Source organism: Takifugu flavidus, chromosome 1, assembly GCF_003711565.1.
Source record: "Takifugu flavidus isolate HTHZ2018 chromosome 1, ASM371156v2, whole genome shotgun sequence".
Taxonomy (NCBI): Eukaryota; Metazoa; Chordata; class Actinopteri; order Tetraodontiformes; family Tetraodontidae; genus Takifugu; species Takifugu flavidus.
This window is the reverse complement of record NC_079520.1, coordinates 22,495,029-22,519,066: the sequence shown is the minus strand read 5'-3', so window position 1 is coordinate 22,519,066 and position 24,038 is coordinate 22,495,029. Positions and strand designations below refer to the sequence as shown.

Sequence of the window (24,038 nt, the reverse complement as noted above, 5' to 3'; positions counted from 1 at the left end):
TACATTTAATATTCTCTTAACAAAAATGCGTTATTAAACACAACTGGATTAAACTAAATTAAAGACTTGCCATATGTTGCTGTCTTTATGGTAGGCACTTTATACAGTATATATGAGGGGTTTACTAAAGTCAAGGTCATGGAGGAGGTGTGAGTGTGTGTGTGTGTGTGTGTGTTTGAGGGAGAGAGAGAGAGAGAGAGAGAGAGAATAAACAACCATATAGTGATATTTTCCATGATATTGTGAGGCACATCATTGCAGCATTCAACAACATTGTCATATGTATTGATTGGTTTCCATCTGATTCCCAGGAGGCCTCAGTTTTTTCGTACTAACCCTGACCTTCTCTGTGTTTAATTCAGAACAGAAGAAGGTTGAACTGGGGTCCTTTTATAGGCTGCTTCATTTTTCCTGAAGCTTTTAAGAACCCACTGAGGTAGTGGAGCAGCAAATATTGACCTCTTCACCTGTACAATTTCAAAGAAAATGCTAGACTACACAAAGTGAGACCAAGATACTAGTTATTTTGACATACAACGTAACTCTTGAACATAACATTTATTTGGATGGAGATCAATTTCTCCATTGGCTCTTTAGGACAACTTCACCATTAGCAGGACCACACACCAGTCACTGTATTATTTGCCTCTTTCTCTTTTATCTTTCTGTGATTATACAAGTATATCTACTCTTATCCCTTCTCCTCTTTATTTCTTTATTCTTTTCTTTAATTTTTAGTAGAAAGAGAAATTTTCCACATTCATATTCAAACAGTCATCAATATGCTCCCTTGTCAAATACTCGGATGCCTATGGTTCTAAGAAATACCACATAAAACAAGCTGTGTGTTATATAATTAAAGTGCAATGTCAGAGTTGTTAATTCGATTAAGTAGTGGCCATTAATGTTTTAACAAATAAAAACATGTTTAATAGAAGAGTTGTTAGAGCATGTTAGATCAAACTCCATAAATCTCCAGGAAAAATGAAAATGCCATCAAAATCTAACGCTGACTATTATCTTGGAACAGATGAGCCTGGTTTGCAGATTCAGTGTCTTCTTAGATTTGAGGCTATAATCTGTGATGTAATTAAGCGGCAAAGCTTGGCCCGGCTCCACTGACAGTGAACACGCGTATGCCTCTGTGGGTACGCTGACAGCACCCTGAGGCAAATTTCTAAGGAGGAGCAGCACTCATTACTTTAAAGCTGTCATTGTCAAGTTTGACATGGTGACACTGCTGTCAGACAAAATTGACATGCTTGCAGTCAGTTAACCCCACAGAAATAACTCTAACTGCAGCTTCAGATTTTGTTCTTTTATATTATTTTTTTAAGATGATAATGTAATGGAGCATGTGAAGTACAGATGCATACATGTAGAGATTTAATTATATTTAGCTTTCCATGCTTCAGTCCTGTACAGTGACATTAATGAGAGGTGAAGAGTCTTGAGCCAATGGCAACCGAGCAGAAGGCCACAGAATACCTGCTCAAAGCACAGAAGAAGACAACCGGGAATAGGGGACCTAGAGATTCATCTTGAAGAAAAGGAAGAGGAGAAGACAACCTGCAGTAGAGGAAGTAGAGATTCATCTTGAGGAAATGGAAGGGTAACAACATACATATCAGAAAATCAGGGAACTCTCACACAATATCTCACAGAGTAGCATCAGTGCCCCTCCTGCCATGCACGCCATCTTTCAGAGACAAAGGGAAGATTGTGCGCAAAGCAGAAAGAGGGTGGGTGCCTCCGTGACACATGAGAGCTTCACTAGCTCTAAAAGGCAGGTCTTTTTTTTCCTTCCAAAACTGGAGGTTCGTTCAGAAGTGTGGGTTCACTTGAACTTCGAATACCGTAATTTCCGGACTATAGAGCGCACCTGATTATAAGCCGCATAATCTAATTTTAGAAAGAAAATCAATTTTGTATTTATACAAGCTGCACCGGATTTTAAGCCGCAGGTATCCCACGTAGTAATATGAAAAATTAGATCGAAAACATTCAGTACCGGTATATGTTTTTATTACCGTAAGAGACCGTCACAGACGAGTGACAAACAGACAGGTAAGAAACAACAGCCACTCTTTTCACTTGTATGTTTGTACAGAGACCTTAAATTCAAATTTTATCACGTCAGGATTTTTTTACTTTTAATTTAATCCGCTTAGCAACATAAACAAATATATTATACCGGTAAATACTTTTTTTCTAACGGTGTCTGTAATGCAGCTACCTTGAAATATACATTTACACAAAAATATACACAAATTATGTTACTTATGCTTTTTTACTCAAACAATGAACAATCTAAAACTCCCCGATGGCCCACCTCTAAAATCTTCTATTTTCATCACGGTGTCGATTGCTTTTGCCTTCCGTCTGATTTTTACAGCAGAAACACCGCGGCCGCTTGCTCTCTGTGTGTTGACCCAGTCTTCCAGAACGTTTTCAAACTCGGGCCACCTGCGATGTTTACGTCTAAAAGCTTTTGTCGTCTTTTTGCTTTGGATCAGTTCTTTATGCTGCCGTCTCCACCTTCTCGCCATTGATTACCGTAATGTATGCCAAGATTATGCGCGGCAGCTCGATTTCCTTCTTCAACCGCCAGAGTGATCCCTTTTAACTTAAAAGCCGCATCATATGTTTTTCTTATAGTATTTTCCACATTGATAAGGGTTAGTAAAAATGACTGATTAACAATAGTTGTGATAGTGCGCCACGAAAAAAAACATAAATAAGCCACAACTTGGAATAAGCCGCAGTGTTTAAAGTGTAGGAAAAAAGTAGTGGCTTATAGTCCGGAAATTACAGTAATCGTACGTCAAACAGACTGCCTGAAGTTGCTAACAGAATATACAATTTATACACCCATACTCATTTACATAAACACCCTGTTAAGTTGGTCATCCATTTACCCTGCCAACAGAAATCTCATCATTTTCTCTGCCTGTCATTGCCACTTCAGCACTATGTGATTAATGGATTTTGAAATACACTCCCCATCTCAAAACCAGCATCTATCTACAACCACCAGCTGTTGGTTTTATGTAGTTTTTACATTATCATCACTTTCCAAGGTCTGTATTCTTTCATAGATAGCATTTAGTATGAAGGAGTATGAAGTCAATGTTTAAATATAGATCAAGAAACTGTATTAAAGTATTAAAAGTGTTAGAATATGCTGAAGTACATGAATTACTCACTCACTCACTTTCTACCGCTTATTCCTCCACTGAGGGTCGCGGGTACATGAATTAAAACTAGAAAAAATTCATAAAAGCATCAAATATTACAGCTCCATTACAGTTACCGTAATTTCCGTACAATAGAGCGCACCTGATTATAAACCGCATAATCTAATTTTAGAAAGAAAATCAATTTTGTACTTATATAAACTGCACCGGATTTTAAGCCGCAGGTATCCCACGTAGTAATATGAAAAATTAGATCGAAAACATTCAATACCGGTATACGTTTTTATTACCGTAAGAGACGAGTCAGTGACGAGTGACAAACAGACAGGTAAGAAACAACAGCCACTCTTTTCACTTGTATGTTTATACAGAGACCTTAAATCCAATTTTTATCACGTCAGGATTTTTTTACTTTTCTTTTAATTTAATCCGCTTAGCAACATAAACAAATATATTCTACCGGTAAATGCTTTTTTTTCTAATGTGTCTGTAATGCAACTACTTTGAAATATACGTTTGTATCAGCTACACACAAATTACGTTGTTTATGCTTTTTTACTCAAACAATGAGCAATCTAAAACTCCCCGATGGCCCACCTCAGTTTTTCAGGCGGGTGTCTCCACCTTCTCGCCATTGATTACCGTAATGTATGCCAAGATTACACACGGCAGCTCGATTTCCTTCTTCAACCGCGAGAGTGATCGCTTTTAACTTAAAAGCCGCATCATATGCTTTTCTTATAGTATTTTCCATGTTGATGAGGGTTAGTAAAAATGACTGATTCACAATAGTTGTGATAGTGCGCCACGAAAAAAACATAAATAAGACACACCGTAGAATAAGCCGCAGTGTTTAAAGTGTAGGAAAAAAGTAGTAGCTTATAGTCCGGAAATTACGGTACCTGAGGATTTTCCAAAAAGTGTCAGACTTTCACATTTGTACTTGGTTACTTTACAGTTTCACAATCATCTTACCTCAGCTGTTGCGTTGGAGGCAGAAATGTAAAATCTTCAGAAGTCAGAGTTCAGCTGTTAAAGCTGCAGGTCCTTCAGTTTATCACCTCTCTCACTTATCGTGACATTTATCTGCTGGTCCCGGCTATAGATTTAAATCATGGGCAGTGTCTCACCCCGCTGGTTTTCAGGTAGGGTCGATCTCATACATGCTCTCCACCTCTCGCTCCTCAACGCCAACATACTGTTGGTGTGTGTCAGTTCTGGTTTGTTAAAGTTGTTTTTATTTTCTCTTGCTGCAGGCATAGAGGGACATAATGTTCCTGGCTCTGGCATCATCATTTCATTTTCTAATGTCCATAGGTCCACATACAGGTGATACAAAAAGGTTATAAATTGCTGTTAAAATATGATTTTTTTTAAAAATGAGATGAAGAGAAATCATGTCTTGGAAATACGGATGGAATGTTCATTGGTTTTATCAGCCCACAAGATATTATTACACATGCTTCTGTGAAACATGGTTGCAAGAATTAGCTGGGTTTGTATGTTTGCATGCTATAAGCTCCAACTAAAGAAACATCAACCACAGTATAGTTAATATTATTTCCCAAAAAAAATTTAGTTTGTTTTTCCATTAAATTGTTCATATTATAGACAATAAAAGTGGTAAAAATCATCTGAAGTGATTATAATTGGTCTCGTTATTTGACATTTAAAAAATCAAGGTAATTTAATAGTAGCGTGTCAGTTTTTATATCCACTTTATAGAATGAATGAAAATAAACCTCTTCTATATTAAAGCTCAACCTCCCTTATATCTGGGTTGCATTCATGTGATTACCTAGCTGCAATATTTCAATATTTCTGTCGGCTAAACCCCTGAAGACTTTTAAACCTAAATTACTCCTGCAGGTTAAACTCTTTTTAAGAAGGGGGACTGGAGGGTGTGTTCCAACTATAGGGGGATCACACTCCTCAGCCTCCCTGGTAAGGTCTATTCAGCAGTACTGGAGAGGAGGGTCCGCCGGATAGTCGAACCTCGGATTCAGGAGGAGCAATGTGGTTTTCGTCCTGGGTGTGGAACATTGGACCAGCTCTACACCCTCAGCAGGGTCCTCGAGGGTGCATGGGAGTTTGCCCAACCAGTCCACATGTGTTTTGTGGACTTGGAGAAGGCATTCGACCGTGTTCCTCGGGGGGTCCTGTGGGGGGTCCTCTGAGAGTATGGGGTGTCGGGCCGCTGATACGGGCCGTCCGCTCCTTGTATGATCGGTGTCAGAGTTTGGTCCGGATTGCTGGCAGTAAGTCGAACTCGTTTCCGGTGAGGGTTGGTCTCTGCCAGGGCTGCCCTTTGTCACTGATTCTGTTCATAATTTTTATGGACAGAATTTCTAGGTGCAGTCATGGTGTTGAGGGGATCCGGTTTGGTGACCTCAGGATCGGGTCTCTGCTTTTTGCGGATGATGTGGTCCTGTTGGCGTCATCGGTCCGTGACCTCCAACTATCACTGGATCGGTTCGCCGCCGCATTTGAAGCGGCTGGGATGAAAATCAGCACCTCCAAGTCCGAGGACCGGTGCAGAGTCCGCATTACTGCGGATGCCGCGCCGGTCCGTAGTGGTGAAGAGAGAGCTGAGCCGAAAGGCGAAGCTCTCAATTTACTGGTCGATCTTCGTTCCTACCCTCACCTATGATCATGAGCTTTGGGTAATGACCGAAAGAACAAGATCACGGGTACAAGCGGCCGAAATGAGCTTCCTCCTTAGGGTGGCTGGGCTCTCCCTTAGAGATAGGGTGAGAAGCTCTGCCATCCGGAGCCTCTGCTCCTCCGCGTTGAGAGGAGTCAGATGAGGTGGCTTGGGCATCTAGTTAGGATGCCCCCTGGACACCTCCCTGATGAGGTGTTCAGGGCATGTCCCTCCATTAGGAGACCCCCGGGAAGACCCAGGACACGTTGGAGAGACTATGTCTCTCAACTGGCCTGGCCTGGGGATCCCTCCGGATGAGCTGGAAGAGGTAGCTGGGGAGAGGGAAGTCTGGGCTTCTCTTCTTAGGCTGCTGCCCCCGCGACCCGACCCCGGATAAGCGGTAGAGGATGGATGGATGGATGGATGGTTCAACTGTTACTATTTGGAATATGATGTGTGAAGAAATCCAAATGCCCAATATCAGGTCTTGATAGTAGACCAGACATTTATCAACACACCATTCCACATGGCCAGAACGAGTATAATCTAAAAATTTAATATAAGGCCTGAAAAATCTTTTCTAGGTTTAGAAAAAAGCAATCTAAAAATCCCAGATGCTTATACTTACCCTTTAATGCAACAGTATCACATAGGAAGGGTCCGATCTTTATGACACACACCTAAAAAAATATGGAAACACATATCTTGATAAAGTTCTATTTCTTGGGAAACAGATGATGAGACAAGGGCTTCGAGGTTTCCAGTTCCTGTTCTGTCAACTCTATACTCAGTCAGCTTCATTTCTGTGTTCTGTGTATCTAATCTGTTGATCCAATTTATTTGAAAAGCTTTCAAGCTCAACCCATAAGAGGCCATGGTGACAAAAACAGACACTTTTTGCGCCTTTTCACTAGTAACTACTCGGCTTAAAGTCCACCTCATCTGGCTTTGCTTGTCCTTGTCCAGGCCCTAAGTGTGATGATGACAGATGATAATAGCACCTGTATACAAAAGTGAAGGAAAAAGTTTATTCCAAAAATGTTGATTTTCAGTGACTTTAAACACATTTAACAGTTCCAGAGTTTTCATATTCAGGCTTATTTTGCATTAAACAGTTTCTGACCAGATTTCACAATGAAGCTAATTTTTTTTTAAAAAGGAAAATTTCAGTTATTTAAGTCTTTCATGTTAATTATTTTTTAACAGATGTATTTAAGGCCCACAGGATCTTTTCATTTTTAAAAAAAAAGAGAAACGTGTCTACTTAGTCTTTGATACGACCCCCATGAGTTTTCTTTAAGGGAATATGAGTCTAGCGTATGGGTTAATCAATACAACATTGACCCTATGGGTAAAAATCCCTGAATCATTTTTGGTACTTCAACACGTGCCCATTCATGTATGTGCATTTGTCATATCAAAGTGCCGGGGGTGATAATATCACTAAATCCACCATGTGTCAAAAAGGTGTCGTCAGCTACAGCAACCGGTATTCAATTACACACTGAAAAAGCACTTTCATACATGAAGTGGGAATAAACATGAGATTTGATCATAACTCTATAAAATCACATAGGCTCCTTCCTGCCGCACTGATGCTCTAATAATCAAAAATGTTCTCTAAGGGGTGGCCATGGATGGATCAGGCAAGAAAATTGATTTCCTCCATCTGGGCCAGCGTTTAAAAAGAACGTTTCACATTTATATGCTTTATTTCTTTTATTAGGTTATATTTGAGCATGTTTTAAAGATTCTGACTTAAATCTCTGTTATTGCTTGCATCCTCCTGCAGTAAAGACTTTTCTTGCTTTACACAGAAGAAAATGCAATGACATTTAACATTCTGTGCCATGTCGGTAGTTTTTCCTGCTGTTTTTCCATTGAAGCTGGCTTTTTTCCACTGCTGAAATTGACCTTAACCTGTTTGCAGCAAAAATTGGCAATCACAAGTCATGTTTTAATATCTCAGGTATGAGGAATAAAAAAGAGGGATGACATCTTTCCTCGTGATAAAACAGGAGTCAGTCATAGGAGTGATTCTTTTCTTATTTACATTATTGAGCTGATCTCTCAGTAAAAAGGCTTTTGTTGCCTTTCAACAGGGAAAATGTTACTTTATTAAGATTAGCATTAAAATGAAAGCTGAATTAATCAAAATATTTAAGTACGCACACGTGCTTCCTTAATGAAGGTGAGATTGCGAACCTCACGTTTGTCAATAGTGTCTCAAATATTAACAGTTAAGTTTTAGAAATCATCAAGACTTCATCTACTAAACTTAAACGTTTGATTAGTATTTGCTCACTAATGAAAGTCGTGAAGCTGATACAACTGATTTTTTTATGGAATTATGAGCAATTTCTGAAGTAATAGCTATTGAAGCTGAATTACTTAATTAGCAGCTATTTAAAAGTGTAATGCAGTTTCTTTATAATGCAGTAAAATGATTTTGTTGCTAGTCTCCAGAGGAAAGCTCCTACATAATGACTCCCAGTCTATTCCCTGTGCTAATTTATAAAATAGCTGTCAAACATGCATCTCATCTGAGCAAAAATAGCTATTGTTCTGCAACGTTTGGAGTCACTGAGCGCAGTTCTCTTTTCATCCCCTCTTTACCCTCTAGTGACATTTTATCTCTCATCTGTGTGGCTGACATTAAAATGGGCTCTCTAGTTGTGCTTTTGTAACTGAAAAGGTGTGGTGTTGCTTGAAAGACAAAATAAAACAGCACCCACCTGCTTCCAGGAGCAGATGAGCATTCTCCTGCTGAACTTGGTTTCATCATCAAATGTGACTAGCAGGGATGAACAACAAAGCAAACACATGGACTCACCGGGAGATTAGGAATTTAAGCAGGATGCTGAAATCAGGGGATAAGGCCCTTTGATGCATTCGTGATAATAACATGTGACGCCACCAGGCAGACATATGCCATTAAGCAATGGGTATTTTATTGCACACCACAGTGGTACATGACATTTGCTGAGAGTTTGGTTGGATATTAATATTAAACCCTTGCACTAGGCCTTACTACTACAGGGAGCAAATATGACCCATTGCAATTGTAATTATTCATTGTCATTCTGTTCTCCTATTCAGAAACTTACTCAGAGTTGATCAAATACACAGGAAGAACGGCGGGGTTGTGTGTGTGTGTGTGTGTGTGTGTGTGGGGGGGGGGGGGGGGGGGGGGTATTTGACATTCAGTATGTAGCTGATTAATTTAAACACTGTAATTATCACATAGGTGGTTTTGGACTTTGAATTTAGAATGGTTGCTACACATATGGCAGGACACTTAATAGTCCACTTAGTGCACGCAATCCTTGAGCACTTTTATCAAAAGAACAATCATCTGTGCCAGAATTTTTAATTATGACAATTTAGTGTTCGGGAGACTCCCTTAGAAAGGCACCACATGAAGGAGAATGTTTGTTGTTGTGAAGCATAGAGGCATTTTACCTCCAATGGCAGGTCTATTTTTTGTTTGGTTGTTTTTCTGACGAGCAACAAACCTAAAAATCTATGCTTGCTCTACAGAACACAATCAAAATGCCCCAATTTACTCTGCATACACAAACCCTGTTGCAGAAACCAAATCTCCAGATGCTAATCTGATAATCCTGTGCAGATGTGTGTCCTGGAGCAGGAATAGTAACAGAGTGTGTTTGTGTGACCGATTTGTGGACTGCGTGTCTTCAACAGAAAGCAGGTGATGCACAAGGCAAATGATTGAACTGGTTCATTTTTCCTTGTCCTGTTTTGACAATATATTTTCTTATCACTCTGTTCTGTCTATCTTCACATTTGTGTTTTACCAAATTACTGCTGGACTATTTCCTAGTCCTTCCACTTAATCTTTACCTCACTTTACCATCTTAAGCTACAGTAGCTCAAATCACCAATCCTGTCCAGTCATTATACCTACACATTGACTTGAAATGCAGAATCTTTCAGCTGAGGACCAATAACACCTGCTCATACAACCAATATTAGTAAAGGTAAGGAACAATGATAGTAAAAAGTTGCCATTTTTAATTAATGGACACCAGTTGAATTTGCATAACACATATCTAACTAGCTTACAAACCTGTAACCTTTAAATATTCAAAAACCCAAATACGATAGTATGATTAAAGTGTTGTGTTTACAATTGTGACTCAAAAGGGAAGAATAACGGTAAGACATTTACTGTTTATTTAACTTAATCTCCCTGAAAAGAAAACCATGTGTTTCGCATCAATTATAATATAAAACCAAAGTAGACCAGGTTGTTAGCAATGACAGGTGGCCTTTTACCACGTGAAACCACACCCTGCTTTGGACGGCCCACTGCTGTCATGTTCTAATAGAAGGGCGCTGAAAGGAGAAGCAAACGGATAAACAAGGCTGTCACAGTTGTGTTTAGGTTAATAGATCCTTCTTAAACAGAATGCGCTCTATATTGCTAACAAGAAGTTACAGACCAATAAACACCACATAACAACAGAAACTGTTCGTCGTTATCAGTTTAATAACTGAATATGGGCGATTCTGCTCTGGTAATAGGCTATTTAAAATAGGTTATTGGATTAGCATCATATGCACCAATGTTCAGCAACTTTCCACCTTTGTCTCAATAAAATTGTATTGTTGTTAATACCAATTCAACCAGCCAGTGTGAGCTCAATATGTCTACAGTTTCAATTCGAGCATTTATTTCAGGCCGTGTTGGTTGCTCTGGTGCCTGTTGCATTAATTGTCCTTTACCTTTTAAAAATGTACAGAGAGCTGAGCTATCAGTTTCTTTGTACTGAAGGAGTCTGACTCCCCTGAAGTCATAAAATAATCACTGTGCAATCATGAATGTGAATATTGGCCACTAATTATTTTATCTGCTGTTATTTTCTATGTGTCACCGTGATGACATATCTAACTAAATAAACACATTTGATGAATTTATTTAAACAATTACGAAGAAAGTTTATCTGATGAGCAAATGTGAAGTATGAAAGTCAAAGTGCACACACACACACAACCCCCCACCCCACCCCACCCTCTCCCAACCACCCACCCACACACACATACACATACACACACACACACACACACACACCTTGGAGAGGAGAGACAGAGAGAAGTGGTTCTAATAGACAGACCGACCGACCGACAGACCGACAGACAGACAGACAGACAGACAGACAGACAGACAGACAGACAGACAGACAGACAGACAGACAGACCGATCGATCCAAGGAGCTAAATGAATTCCATCTTGATAGGATGTCACCAGCTCCAATGTTCAAGTTCCCTCGCTACTAAATATTCCAGTCGGAAAATATATCAAAGTAGATGTTCTTCGGAATGACCACAACTCATGCACCAGTGGGTAGACCACGTAAAATCACAGAGAGGGGTCAGCGAATGCTGAGGTGCATAGTGCACAGAGTTTGCCAAGATTCCGCAGACCCAATAGCTACAGCTCTTCAAATTTCATGTGGCCTGCAGATTACCTTATGAACAGTGTGGGAGTTTTGGGTTTCTATGGCCGAGTGGCTGCATCCAAGCCATACATCCCCAAGTCCAATGTGAAGCGCCAAATGCAGTTGTTAAGAGAACGTCGCCACTGGACTTCATAGCAGTGGAGTTGTGTTCTGTGGAGTGACAAATCATGGTTCTCTATCTGTTAATCCCATGGACGAGTCTGGGTGGCAGATGCCAGGAGACCAGTACTTGTTGTACTGCATTGTGCCAAGAATAACGGTTCCGCCCCTTAGTTCCATTGAAAAGAGCTCTTCGTGCTTAAGGGTACCGAGGCATTTTGGACAATTTCATGCTCCTAAATTTATGGGCTGGTAACAGTGTCCTGTCCCAACATGACTGCACCAGTGCACAAAGCAAGGTCCATAAAGACATAGATGAGGGAGTTTGTTGTGAAAGAACTTGACTGACCTGTACAGAGCGCCAATTCCAACCTGACAGAACACCTTTTAGATGAATTAGAGCCGAGACTGCGAGATAAATCTTCTCGTCAATCATCTGAGTCTTACATCACAAATGTGCTTTTTGAAATATGGTCAAAATGTCCCATATACAACAAAGCATATCCACAAGATAAATTATACTGACTCACACTTAAAATCTAGATTAACAGAGGGACATGATTTGTTATTTTAATCTTTTTTTCTGCTGCCTAAATAAGCTCAAACAAATGTAATCAAATCAGGCAGGAATGAACTGATGACTACTAATTTCATAAACACATTTTCATTTCATTCTTAGTACCATTAATATAAATTAATTAATGTTTTTTTCTTAAAACAGCCCACCAATAGAATATTTGGTCAAAGAATCAGTTCTGTAATATTTACAAGGAATCTGAGCTGATTTAAAATGTATTATTTAAAAAATAATGGATTAGAAATGGTTACAGTTTATGTTTAAGGTCATGACAAGAATGGCAATGAAATTCAGAAACACAATTACACAGACCTACATATATAAAGAGTCCTGATATCATTAAAAAAAACAAAAAAACAAGTTGTAGCTACAGTATATATGTGGAACCTATATGCAGTGCATGATGGTTATTCTTCTTTCATTGTCATATTTGTATCCATTCAATTCTCACAGAAAGGATCACAATAAACAAACCTAACTGGTCTGAAAATACTTGGCAATTCTTTTTACATCATTCACTTATCTTCTAATGCACCCTTTATTTAATTCACATTTTAGCTCTCATACCTTTATCGCACTGCTCTCATTCTGGCTATTAAAGAACCTGGAAGCTAATAAAATTCAAAATGCATATCCATTAACTATATTCCTGCAACCATCCAGCATCAACCCCCCTTTGTGGTGAAAGCAGGAAATGGTTTTACAGCCTCTTTTAAACACTAGAAGAAACAAAAAGAACACCGTATAACCTGTCATTAATGCATATTAAAGTACATTTTATTCCATGTAAATCTAGTTATAAAGTTGATCAGGGTTCATTTTTGGCTGTTTAACAATTCACATTCAATTAACAATTTTCCCTCAAAGATTATGAAGTTGTAACTGCAGCATATACAGCCCGGTTTTCCCATGTCTGTCTGATGATGATAACATCTTTATTACCTTTTTAAAAATGTCACAAGGAAAATTGTCTGTCCAAATAGAAGTTTAATTTTTATATCAGGGGCAGCAGCTCTGTTAATACTGGCTTTCACACAGTGCACATGGGCACAGTGTAAATAAATCTGAGAGAACTCAACAGCTGTGTTTGTATTGCTATCAGTAGCGTGTAAGAGGATCATGTCCACAGGCCTACAATCTAATTTATGGTATTTTTTATAGCAGAACTTATTACTTATAGAATGAATCCTACGAGTGCTCTCTCTCTCGCTGTCTCTCTCTCACACACACACACATACACCCACACACATATCTTAAGGTCAGCAGGTGGTTTGGCATTTATGGCTCGAAGGTGTATTGGTCACTGCAGGTGTTAGAGCTTTTCCTCCATGGGCTACATGAGTGGGTTGATGATTGGATTCGTAATTGAGCCAGACGTTGATTTACACACACTATTTTATAGGAATCGAGTAGAATCAAATGAACATCAGTGGTTTCCCCATTGGAACTGCAGCAGTTCTCAACATGTATAGCACTGACAAAATAAAGTATATATGATGAACTCATTCATCCTTAACCTCTCTTTATCCACATGAGCAAATATTATTGATAACAAATCGTTATCCCATAAAATGAGTCTAAGAAGCTGGGTGTAACATTTAATGGAATTTTTGACAGCAGTATATTCACTTAGGAAGCATTCCTTGCTCTTGAGTTTTATGAACAGTAGCTTTAGTGATTGGATGGAGGTAACATATAAATTAAGACACAGATGAAAGGAAGCCATATGCACAGGCAAGCAACATGGAATTGTGCTGACTTCTCACATCAGCATCTGCAAACCTGACAATCAAAGCAGTGTGCAACGCTAACCCTGTTTTCATTACAGCTCCATGTGACCTGACTAAAAGCTTTTGCAAGCAACATATTTTCAGTTAAACATCTATCTTAACATAATATTCTGCAAAACTGCATCGTTCAGGAAGAAGGTAATTTGTTGTGTTTGGCAGGGCTCGATGAGAAAATTGTGTTTTGTAAGAACAAGAACCCCCCCAAATGGTAACAAATAACTTCACTTATAGGTCTTACTAAACATATATTTAATATTTAATCCTGCATAATGGATCAGTAAAGGAAAATGCATCTAATACAAATCAAGTCACCTGACGTGTTCAAGCATATAAATATGGGTCATAAATCAGAAAACCCTTAATCATAGTCCAGGCATTACCAATAAATCACATTCTTGATAATTCAATTCACCTGAATGTTAAAGTGTAAACAACAATATTTTTAATGATAGTTTTATAATACTTAAACTGAGAATGTAGTATGGTCTCCACAATGTCACTGTGCCACAGAGATTTAAACTAGAACTTTGTAAGCATGGTACAGTGAATTTTCATGCTTGTAAGTTGAAAAAACCTACACAGCGCTGGCGTCACCCTTGTATTTGAATTGCTCAGCAATATACAGTATATATATATATATAGTGTGTGTATATTATATATATATATATATATATATATATATATATCTATATATATATATATATATATATATATATATATATATATTATATATATATATATGTATATATGTGTGTGTGTATATATCGTAGAGGACCCAAGTCTGGAAGCAGCGCCCAAGCCCCTTATATATACTGTATAAGGGGCTTGGGCGGTGCCTCCTTATATATATATGTGTGTGTGTGTGTGTATATGTGTGTGTATATGTGTGTTTGTATATATATACAGTATATATGTGTGTGTGTATGTATATATATGTGTGTATACAAACATACATACATACACACACACACATATATATATATGTCTGTTTTCAGATGACTGACACTTCTGTTGGTGTTTTTGTTCTTTACATCACAGCGCAGCCACATCTACCCAAAATTCATGAAGGATGGTGGGCCTACAAGGAGGTGGTACAGGGAAGCTTTGTTCCAGGTGAGTTTCAAACCTAAAAATGTATTTGATTACCCAAACAGTGGTCTTTTCATTTTGGTGTGTCTTAACATTAAATCAAATCAAATCAAATCAATCTTTATTTATATAGCGTCTTATACAATCAAAATTGTTTCAAGGCGCTTTCCAGAATCCCAGGGCCTGACCCCAGACAAGCAACAGTGGCAAGGAAAAACTCCCCTTTAACAGGAAGAAACCTTGAGCAGGACCAGGCTCATGTAGGGGGACCCTCCTGCTGATGGCCGGCTGGGTAAAGAGAGAGGAGAAGGGGGAGGACAGGTAGAGGATAGAATAGGTAGGAGAGGAGAGGAGAGGAGAGGAGAGGAGAGAGAGAGGAGAGGAGAGGAGAGGAGAGGAGGAGAGGAGAAGTAGAGTGAAGGGGAGGTAGAGGAGAGGAGAGGAGAGGAGAAGTAGAAGGAGGAGGAGGGGAAAGAGGAGAGGAGAGGAGAGGAGAGAGAGAGGAGAGGAGAGGAGAGGAGAGGAGAGGAGGAGAGGAGAGGCACAGAGCACAGAAACACACACAAAAATACAATATACAATCACTTCAGCGGGGCCGGAGGTCATCATGCAGCTCCGAAGATACCTGTAAATAAATGGGGGGGGGGGGGGGGGGGGGAGAAGCAGAAAAACTACACAAGAATCTGCGTAACTAGTCTGCTTGATGAGGAGGAGGAAAGGAGAGGAAAGGAGAGGAGAGGAGAGGAAACCATGACCCAGTGGGGTGACAGAGGCCTGTCAGGTGATCATGTTTCTGGACCCCGGCAGCCTTGGCCTATAACAGCATAGCTAAGATGTGACCTAACGATTAGACGACCCCCTAAGTATGATAATCTGTCTGTCTATGATAGTAACTGGAACTACAGAATTAGTAACAATAAGCTTTTTCAAAGAGGTAGGTTTTAAGTCTGATCTTAAAAGTGGCGATGGAGTCAGCCTCCCGTACCTGGACAGGGAGCTGGTTCCATAGCAGGGGGGCCTGGTAGCTAAATGCTCGGCCCCCCATTCTACTCCTAGAAACTCTGGGAACCACAAGTAGACCAGCATTCTGAGAGTGGAGCGGTCTATTGGGCTGATAAGGTATCACTAGCTCCTCCAGGTAGAATGGAGCTACCCTCTGAGGATCTTGTAGGTCAAAAGAAGGGTTTGAAAAATTATTCTAACTTTAACGGGCAGCCAATGAAGCGACGCCATTACAGGAGTTATGTGATCTCTTTTGTCAATACCTGTCAGAACTCTGGCTGCAGCATTTTGGATCAACTGGGGGCTTCTTAAAGAGTTGTTTGGACACCCTGATAATAAAGAATTACAGTAGTCCAGCCTGGAAGTAACAAATGCATGGACTAACTTTTCAGCATCATGCCGCGTCAGCAGCTTCCTGATCTTTGTGATGTTCCTCAAGTGAAAAAAGGCACTTCTAGAGACTAATTTAATGTGTGAGTTGAAGGAGAGATTTTAATCAAAAGTTACTCCTAGATTCCTCACAGAGAGACTAGATGTTAATGAGATACCATCTAGAGTGATCATGTGATCTTATCTATCCCTGAGAGGTTCAGGACCAAACACCATGACCTCAGTTTTTCCTGGGTTAAGGAGGAGGAAATTTGAAGACATCCAGGACTTTATGTCTTTAAGACAGGTCTGGAGCTTCACTAACTTCTCTGTCTCCTCGGGTTTCATGGATAAATAGAGCTGAGTGTCATCAGCATAACAATGAAAATTTATCCCATGCTGCTGAATAATGTTCCCTAAGGGAAGCATGTACAAGGTGAAGAGGATTGGTCCAAGTACAGAACCTTGAGGAACTCCATGGCTAACCCTACTGCACCATGGACATAAGCAAACTGGTATCTATCAGATAAATATGATCTAAACCAGTCTATTGCTGTCCCTTTAATCCCAATCACATGTTCCAGTCTCTGTAACAGGATGCTGTGATCAACTGTATCAAAAGCAGCACTGAGGTCCAGCAGAACCAGCATAGAGACTAGTCCATGATCGGAAGCTATGAGAAGATCATTAGTGACTTTAAGAAGTGCTGTTTCTGTGCTGTGGTGAGCTCTAAAGCCTGACTGAAACATCTCAAACCGGCTGTTTTTCTGCAGGTAACTGATTCCAGTAACTGAGTCACCACAACCTTCTCAAGAATTTTAGAGATAAAAGGAAGGTTGGATATTGGCCTGTAATTTGCGAAGACATCAGGATCCAGTGATGGTTTTTTTAACCAATGGCTTAATCACTGCCACCTTGTAGGACCGGGCTACATAACCTGTCACTAAAGAACAAGTGATCTGGTCCAGGATAGAACTGCCTATCATTGGTAAAACATCCTTCAACAGGTGTGTTGGGATGGGATTTAAAAGACACGTGGTGGTCTTGGATTTCTGAATTAGCGATGACGCCTCAGAAAAATATGTAGGGCTGAAGGAGTTTAAGGGCTCGTTGGAGACCCTGTATGTTCCCACAGTCAGCACATCTGGTGATGGTCCAGTTGTTGGGATGGTCTGGTTGGCTTTCTCTCTGATAGCTAGAACTTTATCAGTGAAGAAGCTCATGAAGTCTTCACCACTAAGGGAAGAAGGGATACGTGGATCTAAAACACTGTGACTCTTAGTTAATTTGGCCACAGTGCTGAAAAGAAACCTGGGGTTGCTCTTATTTTCCTCAATTAAAGAAGAAAAATAAGCTGTTCTATCCTTGCGAAGGGCCTTTTTGTAAACTAATAGACAGTCTTTTCAGGCTACATGATAGCTGTCTATTTTACAAGAGTGCCACTTCCTTTCCAGTCTTCGCACTTTCTGCTTGAGGGTCCTGATATGTGAATTATACCGGGGGCACACCTCCTCTGATTTACTATTTTCTTTTTCAGGGGGGCAACAGAATCAAGCGTGATTCTCAGTGAGGTTGCTGCACCTTCAGCAACAGAGTCAACCTCAGCAGGGCTAAGATTACAATGATTGATCCCTGGGAAAACACACGGTGGTCCTGGGATCAGCACAGGGATCACTTCCTTAAACTTAGCTACAGCATTATCTGAAAGACATCTGCTGTAGTAAGACTTTGTTCTGAGCATAGAAGAATCCTTAATCATAAATGTAAAAGTGATCAAAGAATGGTCTGACAGGACTGGGTTCTGAGGGAACACTGACACATGTTCTACCTCAACACCATAAGTCAGAACTAAATCTAGGGTGTGATTGAAGCTATGAGTTGATTGGTTTATCTGCTGGAGGAAACCAACTGACTCAAGTAATGAAATGAAGCCATTTCTAAAGCTGTCATTTATAACGTCTATATGGATATTAAAGTCTCCAATGATAATGACTTTGTCCGTTCTAAGGACCAAGTCAGATAAGAAATCAGAGAACTCCGACAGGAACTCTGAATGTGGACCAGCAGGGGGCTGATATACAACTACAAACAGAAGTGGCTTTTCTGCCTTCCAGTTCAGATGGGTGATGCCAAGAGTCAGGCTTTCAAATGAACTGAAGCCATGTTTTTTGTCTGGGATTAATTAATAACTTGGAGTGATATATTGCTGCCACTTCCCCTCCTCGACCAGTAACACGAGGAATATGATAATTAAGATGGGTAGGAGGAGTAGATTCATTTAAGCTAACATACTCCTCCTCGTGAAGCCAGGTCTCAGTAAGACAAAATAAATCAATGTGATGATCCGCTATCAGGTCGTGTACTAACAGGGATTTACACAAAAGAGATCTAATATTTAACAGTCCACACTTAATTGTGATATTAGTTTCTCCAACTTGTGCTTAAGTATTAATTTTAATAAGATTTTGGTGATTGACCGCTCCCCTGCTCTGTGCTCGGTGAACTTTTAACCGTGGAACAGAGACTACCTCTATAGTGTTAAATATGTTATTGTTGGCAGATGAGGGTTCTAAGGAAGCAGCAGAGAGGTGTGTAAGACTACAGCTCTGCATCCTGGTCTGGACCGTGGATTGTCAGGTCACTTTGGGTCTAATAAAATTAGCCAAATTACTAGAAATGAGAGAAGCACCATCTCATGTGGGATGGACACCGTCTCTCCTAATCAGACCAGGTTTTCCCCAAAAAGTGCTCCAATTGTCTATAAAGGCTACCTGGTTTTCGGGGCACCACCGTGACAGCCAGCAACAAAGCGATGACATGCGGCTAAACATCTCATCGCTGGTGAGATTGGGGAGGGGACCAGAGAATGCTACGGAGTCCCACATCGTTTTTGCGTAGTTACACACCGACTCCAAGTTAATTATAGTGACCTCCGACTGACGAAGCCGAGTGTCGTTGGCTCCGACGTGAATAATAACTTTACCAAATTTACGATTACGTCTCGCCAGCAGCCATAAATTTGCTTCTATGTCGCCCGCTCTGGCCCCCGGAATGCACTTGACTATGGTCGCTGGAGTCGGCTTCACGTTGCGCAAAACAGAGCGTTGGAGTTAGCTTAAAGTTAGATTAAAGACCAATTATTTTCTGAGATTATTGTTCTTTGAGTCATGTAGTTTTTGATTTGAGTCTGCTCAATGTTCCACTTGTCCCATACAAATGTATGTAAATAGAAGTTTCTACTCATGAGAAATAGTTTTGATAAAGTAGTTGAGTGTTTTGGCAAAATTTCACTGTAGAACAGGTCAAGCATTGTCAACAAAGGTTTGAAAAAAATGACTGGATCTTAGGCTGTTCAAACATTTAGAATGATCTAGAAGATCCAAGCAGTCATCCAAATCAGCAATTTGCAACGCCACAGTGCATATTCCACTGATGGCCAGCATCTGTCACAACAGAGATATACATCTGTAGCACTTTGATCTACAAAGTAATGGCATCAGAATGCTAAAGCTAAGTGCCAAAGCTATGGTTAGAGAGCTATGGAGAGAGCGATCTTAAGCCGTGTCCTTCCGCTCTGCATTCCCAATTTCACAATCATTGCAGAGAAACTGTTCACATAAAACACTTCACGAATCTGGCAGAAGGAGCAAGTGCCTGAAAACATGACTAGTGTGGAAGGACACTCAAATACCTTCAGACAGACTCAAATCAATGGTTGTCAAACATACTTGGCTGCCCTACTGCCTGCTTATTACCCTCCACACTAAAGCCAGACCCTTAATTTAGAAATGTGGAGTACAATTGTCTTTTCAGACATACACAGAGGTACAAACAACAAAATTCTATTCCTCCTTTGTTAGCATACACTTTTGTTCCAATACAGCCAATGCTGCAATGCATGCTGTACCACCTGACACCCCTTGGAGTTTGGCAGTTGACTGCCCAAACTCTGTTTGGCTTTCTAATCAATTATGTTCTAATTTGTCAAATATGTCAAGAAATTGTTAAGACCAGATGTCTATCTGTGTATGTGTGTGTGTTCTTGTACTTGCTACATACTAAGGAGCAAAATCTGCATTCTTCTAGCACAGTGAGAGCATTTTGGAGAATTTTGGACATTTTGGCTGGTCCTCACAAATTTAAAGGACTGTTTAAGGTATAAGACATTGTTTTAAGGTTGAGGCTGGAACTGGCTTTGAATTGGGGTCAAGGTCAGGGAGTTAGACGGGGTGGCTTGTGTTAGGAGCTGGGTAATGCATTATATTTATGAAAGTCCTCACAAAGACAGTACAAGGATGTGTGTGGGTGTTTATTTTGCTATTGTTTAATTATTGAGTTCTGTGTGCAACTTGTGTTTATGTTTTAATGTGATTCTATCTTGACCTGTCACTCCTGCCACTAGTGTCTGCCTGTGTTGGTCTGGCCCATTGATTAGATCTTCTGTTTGTGTCTTCCCAGCATCCAAAGAACACAGTGGAACCAAACTTTAGTTGGTTATCACTTTAATATTAGAAGGACACAGATAATAACTAAGCATTTGTCAGCAATGCAATGTATCTAATGTATCTAACATATATATAATATAATGGTGCCTATACGTCAGGGTGATAAAAGACCAATTAAAAAAAAAAACTCCTTTGAAAAGAATAGAGATTTCCTGGGATAAAATGTAAAAATAATATTACTTACTTTTTCAATTGGAAATGCAATACAATAGATGGATGAGGGAGGGAGGGAGGGATGGACGGAGGGAGGGACGGACGGACGGAGGGAGGGAGGGACGTACGGACGGACAGACAGACAGACAGACCGACAGACCCTGTAGGTATATGTGTGTGTGTTCATGTTATAGTCAAGACTGATAGTCAAGACTTAACCAGAGGCCAGGATCTCAAGGAAATTATCTGTCATAAGAGGGTATTTTTCAAAATGATCAAAAGAGATCAGTGATCTACTATTTGGATCATAGCAAAACAGTAAAAGCTTGGCTTGATGGCCTATGTGGCAATCATATTTCCACTTCCTAGTATGCACAGCATATAATCATACTTGTTCTGCTGTTTCAGTCCTCAGGGGCAGCTCATGTCCTTAGATAAGCACATGGCAACTGATCAGTACAGACACAACAGGAGGCAGCTTCACAATACTATTATTTAACTGCACTAATATTATTCTTATTGTCATAGTTCATTTTTCATTTAATCTATTTTTAATGAGATCATCTGTAGATTTCTATAATATCCTAAATATAAATAATCCTAAATTATCTATAATGTAAAATATCCTAAAAAAAAATCTTAAAGATAATGATGAAAAGCCAAATATGGCGTAAAATCTTTAAGAATCCAAAGCCATTTCCTGAAAGGAAAAAGGATTTTTGCTGTGGTATTTTTTGTGGTACCCCCTTTTTTCCACATTGTTAATAACATTCATCTCTGCATTGGTAAAAATCAACTGTTAACAAATATAAATCTATAGATCCAACTATAAGGAATCAATAACAGACATTTCAACAGCAACTCCACTAACATATTTTTCACATTTTCAATATTGCCGGGACATCTGACAGGACTCCTGTACAGCTCCACATTTCACAACATGGAAGGAGCAGATTAGTGTTTGAGTGTCTGGTCAAGATGCATCCCTGACATCTGCTGTGGTGTTGGGAGAGCATCCAGCCAGGGGCAGATTCTGAGGCACAGGCAGGACATACTGCAGGGTGACATCTCCTGTCAAGCTCTAAGTGGACGGGTGTCCTCCCCATAATGAAGATGGAAGCTGCAGGTGGAGGATGTCAGGGTGTCACTGCAGAAGATAAGGAGAGTCAAAAGGAATCACAGGGGTGCTTTCATGAGCAGAAATAAGTTTTTAAGGGCACTTGATCACTTAAGCTGGAAATTCATATTTAAAGAACTTTAGATTTGTACCAAATTTCATACTTTGATGAAAAATTTTGAATATCAATTGTAGTAGTATTATGTGACTATAATCGACATGTGTACCGCTATTAGTATACAGTTACACCCTTAGTAGTGTACAGTGAAAAATGTTGCTTATTTACCAGCAAATGATGCCCCCAAACAAATTTTTCATGTGCCAGACTCCACAGGGTAAAACAAGCATTTCATTTCTTTTAATCTATGATGCAAAATAGTCTTCTAAAATAATGAAGTGCTCAATGAGGCAGAGATGAAAGACTTGGCAGTGAAACAAATGAAAAAAAACAAATGGATGTTTCCCCCCTGTAATATCAGTTGGCCTCATTATAGCACGTTGGCTCTATATTATCTCCAGGTAACACAGTGCATCGAAAAATGATTTATTTGATATTATAAATAAACTATTGCCCTCATTATAGCCCAAAAGTAACTGTTTTATACTAAAATTGCATGTTCACCACAAATCATATATTTAGTCACAGTTAATATGACTAGCATTGTGTGAACTTAATGTAATTTAATTCCATCATATGTAATTAGCAGTGCGTGGTTTATAATTTATCATATCATGACCTATGAATACATAATGCTCACAATCTCAGAGCTGTTGGACCCTTGAATTAAACAGTGCCAGTAGGGAAATCAAGTCTTTCTCTGTGGCACAATAGAAATTGAGTTTAGTGCAAACACTCACCATTTCAATATTTTCACTATATAGATTCTGAATGTAGGGGTAATATATGTGCAGTCTAGTAAGTTAAAACTATCTTCTGTCTTGTTCATTAATTAAATAAGTAAAATGTAGTGCCAAAGGAAAGAAATATTAATAAATTCCATTTTTTTAACCTTATTTATGGCACATGAACACATTCGAGTTAATTAAAGTAAAATGTGGTCTTTGCCTAAAAATAAAGTCCATTGTGTTTCAGCGTGAGTACTATATTTGGACAGCACCATGAAAACTCAGTTGCCATGACTTTTTTACAATTATATGAAGTGTAATGTTGTTTTCTTTCTACTTAAGTTCCAGTCAGGCAGCAGCAGAGTTACCTGCATTTCCCTTGGGGCCATAGTTACATTCAGGCTTACAGCCACCCCCCTCCCTTTCACTTTCAGTGCAGTGGCACAAAAGGAGGCCTTGAGGAGCTTCAGCATGTTTTTAAATATTATATTTTCACTGGACTCGACTGTGAACCACCCCAGTTTACAAGCGGTGAACAGGACACTACAACTTGAATTCCTCTCACTCTTTGATAGTGGAGTTTTGTGTGTTGTTCCCGTTTTTGTTGTTGTTGTTCCACAGTCCTTAAACATGCGCATATGTCATTCGGCAACTGTGTGAGAGATGAACTGTTCAAAGTGTACTCCTGCCTCTTATTGGATGACGACTGTAATGGGTTCCAGCACCTTAGGACCCTAATTTAGAATTAGAAGTAATTAACAGAAGTTAGATGAAAGATGGATGAAGATGAATCTGCTATAGAAATGTATTAGCTCATCTACAGATCCACATATGCTGAGGCACTGCTAATTAGTGTTCTCTTTAATAAGCATAAGGCAATTATGTAGCCAAAAGTTGGTCAAGAAAACATCTGCTTTGTCATCATAAAGCTGTTATGGTATTGTTATATCATTCTTTTATTAATACATTGATTTATTTTAAAAGCCATAAAGTATTATCTGAACTCTGTCATAATTTATCTTCATCATAAATCAGAAAGTAGAGCCAGTGGGCCAGTAAAACCCCAATGTGGCCAAATCTGACTGAGAGTCCTATATCTTAGTTAGCTCAAAAAGTTCAAAATGGGTGTATAAATGAAAATCAAACTAGATCACAATTAGGGGGAAA

The 24,038-nt window shown here is 39.5% G+C and overlaps 1 protein-coding gene across 1 annotated transcript in view; it reads left to right on the top strand.

The window, feature by feature from the left end:
* Window positions 1-24,038, top strand: part of LOC130517088 (carbonic anhydrase-related protein 10) — a 141,399-nt gene that overhangs the window by 1,387 nt on the left and 115,974 nt on the right. The window contains exon 2 of the mRNA XM_057018746.1: window positions 14,829-14,903. Coding sequence (XP_056874726.1) covers window positions 14,829-14,903 — 75 coding nt within the window. The remainder of the gene's footprint in view (window positions 1-14,828; window positions 14,904-24,038) is intronic.